The sequence below is a fragment of the Sesamum indicum genome, linkage group LG6 (genome assembly GCF_000512975.1).
Source record: "Sesamum indicum cultivar Zhongzhi No. 13 linkage group LG6, S_indicum_v1.0, whole genome shotgun sequence".
NCBI lineage: Eukaryota > Viridiplantae > Streptophyta > Magnoliopsida > Lamiales > Pedaliaceae > Sesamum > Sesamum indicum.
Genome location: NC_026150.1, coordinates 21795984 through 21802932, shown reverse-complemented (window position 1 = coordinate 21802932; position 6949 = coordinate 21795984). Strand labels below are relative to the sequence as shown.

Sequence of the window (6949 nt, the reverse complement as noted above, 5' to 3'; positions counted from 1 at the left end):
TAATAAGGACGACTAGATGAAAAATAACTATCTTGAATGGGTAGAATATTTAATTCCACCATATCCATATAGGTGGAATTAAATGTAAATATATCATTTTATATGTCCCAATTATTGAAAAAAAAATATTCATAATAATGGGCGTATCTATTAAAATGCCTAATATTATTGCAACTCATTAGGAAAAAAACCCCCCCCCCCCTCCCCCCAATTTTCTACATCTTCTCTTATTTAGACCATCCTAATTTTTTCAGCAATCAATATCATCACTCTCATGTTCTCTCAATCTCTCTCTCTAGAAGATAATACACAAACATAATATTTTTATAAATTAAAATAATAATATAAATAATTTATAGATACGTTAATATTAATATATGTAAGTAGCATATATCTTAAAATTTTTATTATTTTAAAATGTAAAATATAAACATATAAATTTAAAAAAAATTAATCTTTTAATGATATTATTGTATCTTATTTATAAAGTTATGGTAGTATTATTTTTTAACATTTTGATAATATTATATCGAATTCGGGGTCCAAAAAATATTTAGATTTTACGCTACATATACAGAAAAAAATATAATTTAGCCCCCTATAATATTGTAAATGTGCAAAATTACTCTTTTATAGTTTTTTTTAATAATTTATCCCCTATATTTTTTAAAATAAAATAATTTTCCTTTTCGAAAAATAATTTACTGATTTGTAATGTCACATAACATAAATTGCATTACACTGCTAATATATTAACATTTATTACAATTCTTTCTCAATGGGGTTGTAAGTGGAATAGTGTAATTACATCCAAAATAAAAACCCTAAAAATATGAGAAGGAAATACATATTAAAATGCTATGCACGTCACTAAATGTTGTTCCTTTGTTTCATTGCCCCAATTTATTTGTTAATTTCACTAATTCTTTAATATGATTATAAATGAGTTAATCAACAATTTAAAATATAGTATTCAATAATATGACATATTTAATATATTTGATGATGAAAGAATTAATATATTTGCCTTTTTATTCTTAAAAACAAGCAATTATTTTGGGAGTGAATATCAAGATTTGATAAGTTTCGCAATTTCTCATGCATAAATTCAGTTAAGGATTTGTTTGGTTGGTATAATTTGCCCATAATATCTCCAGAGTTGGATTACAAAATAGACCCAAGTGGCTAGAACTCGCCATGTTACTTGTCCTTCATAAAATTGGCCTCATATGATTAGATTAATGGGTTAATCACTTTCCCCCAAATTCTAAAATTATACTTACACTTTTTTTAGAAATTCGATGGTTACACTTGACCCTTTTTTCTTAGAATTTGGACCAAAAATATTAGATAAATTTTTAATGTCATTCTTTATTTAATATTCTCAAGCAATGAATTTGTACTTATATTATATTCTCATGTAATAATTTTGTATAAGAAAAAAAATATAATGATGTTAATCTTATTTCGTATATACATATATTATATTACATTTATTTCTTTATAAGTATAAAAATATAATGAGAATGTTAAATAATGGGCAAGAGTAAAAATTTATGTACTTTTTTCTACACCAACATTCTTCGTCCAAACCTTAACGGATGGAGTCAGGTCTAAAGGGAGAAACTTTGAAGGAAATGTAAGTATAATTTAAAAAAAAAAAAATTGGGGGAAAGTGCAATTTTATATTTTTAGAGGGGTCTAAGTGTAATTAATCCTAAATTAAATAGAGTTAATGCTAATAAGAATTACCATTTAAAAACTTCTTACTCATTTTTCTCAAAAAGAAAATGGAATTAGGGTTCATGAACAAGCAATAAGCCTTAATCAACAAGAGGCAATACCAGGTAAGATAACCTGTGTCAAAATTTGGCTACTTCTGCAATTGTTACCTTGTCACAGTCTAGGATGACCACTTGAAATCACCAAGAACATTAACTAGGACCAAAGACATTGGATACAACAGATAAGCCAAGAATGATGTCCAAACAGGGAAAATAGTGCTGAAACTTGCAAGGCATCCCATAACAGCAGAAACAATGAGGACCATAAGAACCTCGACCGAGAAGTCCCAAGACAATCCACGGAAATAAATCAGGGAAAGAAGAACGGAAAAGCCCAGAAGGTTGTTCATCAACACCGTACCGTATATCTGCATTGTTTGAAACATCGTGTTAGCTCCAATGAGTAACGATTTTCTTTATGTTTCAACAGCAAATAAGAGAAGCAAACCTCTGAAAATGTCAAAGAATTGATGTTTAGTTTCTTCCTGCGCACTTCACTGATAGCCGATATTGCTATTCTTGCATTTGTAGCCAACGGGACAAAGATGAAAGCAATGAAGAATGACGGTATGTTTGCAGCTTCTGAAAGATTCTGAACACTGTGGATAAGGGGTTCGGCTAGAAGACCTAGCATAACAATCCCGAGCACCACAAGGGCTATAGCTTTTGTCCATGCAAGTACAGATTTATCGATCAATTTATCTTCCACCAACTTTTCTGTCTGTTCCCATTTTTCCTGCATGGTTTATCGCAAAAGGATTACATATTCATGAAATCCACACTAAAAGCAGTCTCAAATACGAGCAAGCCTTGTAAGAATTCGACTTACTTGATAACCAGAATCCTTGTATATCTCAGGTGTTGTAGTTTGATTAACATAAGATGATTTCAGCCATTTGGACAACCCAGTCACAAATTCTTCCTCGTTTATCAACTGATCTCCACTTACATCCAGTTCTTCCATCATTTTGGATGCTGCAGCATCTATATCATTTGGTATGATCCCGAACTTTATATCCATCATAAGGTCTTTGAGTTCAGCATGTGAAACAAAATCATCTTTATCATGATCAATGTCTTTAAACAACCTGCAATTTACTGGTTAGTCAAATACTGTTTGTAGGATTTGCTGCGCAAGCTTTGCATGATATTCTTGTATTTAAATACAACAGAGTAAAGATGCAAGTTCTAAACCTTAACTAAATCTTTTGTTTTTATTTTCATGGATCATGAGGAGCCTAATTTTTTCTAGTATTCAAATACAGAGGGTATGATTTTGAAAATATTTCACCTTTTTATAGCAGGTAAATCCGGAGTTCCGTTTCCTGTCAAAAGGCTCCCATGTACGGAGGCCTTAAGATGCTCTAAAATGTCAGGAATTAGATTTTTCATCATTTCACGTTCTTCCCTTTTCTTTTCGATCCAAGGTTGGAGAACCTAATCAAGATACATAGAATTGAAATCATGAACAAGGTAAAAGTCATCAAATTACATCGGAATATCAAACAGCATTACTTGATAAAAGAATTACACATAAAAGTTCAGTAAGTCATAATACAAAATTTCATATTATAATATGTAGAACAAAGCAGAGTACCTCATTTAAGTGATAAGTTTTGTCCGAATCCTTTTTTGTCTCCTCAATCCATTTCTCCATTCCCTTAACAAATTCATCAACAGTTATCTTCTTGTCTTTGTTGGCATCAAATTCCTTCATCATATCTTCAGTCACTTTATCCTTGTCGGAGTATAATTTTCTAAATTTAATTTCCCGGAGAAAGTCTTTGAGCTCAGCCGCTGTAAGATACTTATCTCCATCTTGATCTGTTTCTTCAAATATCCTGCAGGAAATTATTATGGAAGTTAGACGACCCATGAATGCCCAACTAGATATGAAAGACTTCAGAACTTAATGAATCATACCTCCTTATTACTGATAAATTTGGTCCACCGTCATCGGTAAAGAGACTCCCCATAGTCTGATACTGCACATGTTTAAGTATGTCCACCACTAAATGCCCATGCTTTAGATATAAAAGCTGCCTCTTCTGAATCCAAGGCTGAAACAACTGCTCAACGTACGAAACCAATATTTCATCAATAAAGATTTGTTGAACAAGTGAGGACCCTTTAGAAGTGCATGTACATCTAAGTTACTGATAAAATCAAATTGGCATGCAGCAGTAATTTCTAAAAACTATATTTCACAACCGAAAATTAGTTCGGCTTCACACATAATGTACTCAGAACCAATAAAGCTAGATCTATTAGCAATGGATTAAGGAATGAACTGAATTATAACTATAAGCAGTGTTTTGACTTTGAAAACAACTATGCTTTTAGGTTAACAGTGAGACAGGCATATCATACATCTTGTTGATGCTCGTCAGTCCAGTCCTTCACAAGGTTCCCATTTGAGTAAGACCTAGAGACAATTACACTAACACATCACCAAATTTAGGCATATTACCAAGAATCCGTTGATCTTGGAAAGCTGCACACGTTTCCCAAAAGTCATATCTTACACTACAAATTCCCCACAAAACCAGATGGTGAAACAGGAACTATTAATATAAAAAACGATATATTGATGGTTTTTCTTTTTGTAATATATCCAAACCTCATATCTGCCTATGTCGTTATCCCTACCATTTAAAAATGCAACTCTTATGCATACTCTAACTTTTGCCTTTCACATTAGAGCATAAAAGCAGAGTCCGCAACAAGCCGTTTAGTGCTAAAGATTTCTAACTACTTGGGAGCTTCAGTTAACATAATATTTTATTGCCAAAGAACCATGTTTACCCATACTGAGGTAGCAACCAGATGGCAAGATGTTTTCACAGAATGTACAAACTTTCCAAATTTCAAAGAGATATCAAACATTTCAAGCTTGAGCAAAACATAGTCACAAGTGCAATACCTGATAGAAGAAGTAAGAAAGCAAGAATATTACAGAAACAACAAGAGCGATCACTACGAAAACTCGCTCCCAGAACAAAGATAAACGGAAGAGTCTTGGAAATTGGATGATAGTAAACGGGATCACTGAAACAAGCATAATTCTTGCAGTGTAACCTGTCCATGAATCTGTCACCAACCCATAACCTGAAGCAGCCAAAAGCAGCCATTTTCAAGGAAATCCACGCACAACATGATAAACATAAGGATTATGCTTGAAAGGAGAAGAATTATACCAGGCCATAGTGATAAGAACAGTCTTTCAAGAGGGTTCTTTTGGTTCGGACAATCTGAAGAAGATGCAGCATCAGACTGCAAGTAATCGGAGAAATCTCGAGTACCGAGGATAACACAGGTTCCCCACAGTAGAGTGAGAAGCAAGATTGAGGATCCGGCCAGCAATCCGACTCCGGTTAACACGCAATCTTGAGCCTCTTCTTTACTGTTCAACAGTCCCGATGCTGCCAAGAAAATGGGGCGAACGGAAAACGTTGGAGTGTTTGTCAGAATTAAAGTTGATAAGGGATAATTACACGGGTAGACATGTGGTTTGTAAAATTATATTAATTAATAATTTTATACATGGGTCTAAAGTTAATTATCAGAAACATTGATATATATTTTTTATTTGGTTAATATTATAACTTTTTAAAATAAATTAATTATAATTACATCATACAAAAATTAATAATCGATACACGTCAATTATTAATATGAAATATACATAATTAACTAATAATTATTACATTAAAACAGATCAAAGTAAAATTCGAGTCCATGAATTTTTGGTTATAAAGTCTCAAATTTGTCAATTAAATAGAGCTCGTAGGCCTTATCAGTTTTTATTCAAAGTAAATCCACCAAAGTTCTGGACCTCTGGCGGCCTTAGAATAATCTTGATTCGAGTTGGGCCTTAGGCCCAACACGTCAAATAATATTTAATGAAAAATAATAATTACATTATTAAATTAAAATAGGAATTAATAATTCAATATACCATTTCATAACTATCAAATCATAGCAATAATAACATAATAAATTGTCCCAGATCCATAGTCTTGAATTCTTGATAATTTTATGAAATTTCAACTAGCAACGTTACACAAAAATTTTATTAATAGATATCGACGAGGTCTCGAAAACAACAACTTGTAATTAAATACCATAATTTAAATGAATTAGGTTTAGAATAAAATATCCTTCACAATGATTTATATTAATCAAAGGGTAACATGACTATGACACTATAAATATAAATATAAATAAATGGTATCCAATAAATAATTTCCTTTCCATAAGGTAAGCTATTGGATTCCCATCAAATAAGTCAATCCACTTCTTACAGATCATACCATCATCTGTTAATTTTGAATATTCTACTTGCAACTTTCATTGATCAAATAATTTAATATTTAATTTTTATTTTAAATTCTGTTGCATCCTTTATTTCAATTAATATATGCTTGTTATGCATATAGAAATTATATTATTTATTTTATTTAATAAATATTAAACACGTAGTATGTATATATTAAATAAAATAAAATTTGAAGAAAAAAAAAAAAAACAATCCACATATCTACAAAGATCATAGTCATACATGCTATAGCTATGGCCGTTTAAAAAAGATTTATAAATACCATGATAACAATTGCAATGACTATGAAAAGCATTAAACTACTGTGGCGGCTGAAAACCTTAGCCTTTGCGTCCAATTAAACTTGCTTTAATTGTGTCATTATATCAATAAAAATTAAATTAATTGTTAGGAAATATTCATTTTTCTCAAGTTTATTAATAAAGTAATGTAGTCCCTTTAATTCCATCGACACATTAAAAGTCAAACCTTAGTTTTTGTAAATCAAACATTATAATCAAAGTGTAGCCAATTCATAATACATTCATATAAAATAACGAAGTTTACGATTCAAACAAAATTTAAACTTGTGATATTAGAAAATAAAAAATAGTTGAATAAATCAACCACTAAACCACTGTGCTGGTTGACGATTGATGGAGTCAATCAAGAAAATTATTTTAATTCAAATCGAGATCAGTAACATCAAAATTAATTATTTTATTGGTATATGATTAAAAAAAATGACCAATTACATCGCAAGTGTATCGTATTCAACATGACTAAACTCGGTTTAGATAAAAATTTGAGGTGGATGAAGACAAAACTTGGAGCAATACAGGAAAAA

General features: G+C 30.9%; 1 protein-coding gene across 1 annotated transcript in view; it reads right to left on the bottom strand.

Annotated features, from left to right (window-relative positions):
- The window catches only part of LOC105165425, a 5839-nt gene continuing 677 nt past the window's right edge, over nt 1788-6949 (bottom strand). The window contains exons 2-9 of the mRNA XM_011084428.2: nt 4982-5206; nt 4708-4892; nt 3708-3853; nt 3382-3625; nt 3076-3221; nt 2614-2872; nt 2233-2520; nt 1788-2152 (exon numbers count right to left, since the gene is read on the bottom strand). Coding sequence (XP_011082730.1) covers nt 1904-2152; nt 2233-2520; nt 2614-2872; nt 3076-3221; nt 3382-3625; nt 3708-3853; nt 4708-4892; nt 4982-5206 — 1742 coding nt within the window. The 3' untranslated portion in view covers nt 1788-1903. The remainder of the gene's footprint in view (nt 2153-2232; nt 2521-2613; nt 2873-3075; nt 3222-3381; nt 3626-3707; nt 3854-4707; nt 4893-4981; nt 5207-6949) is intronic.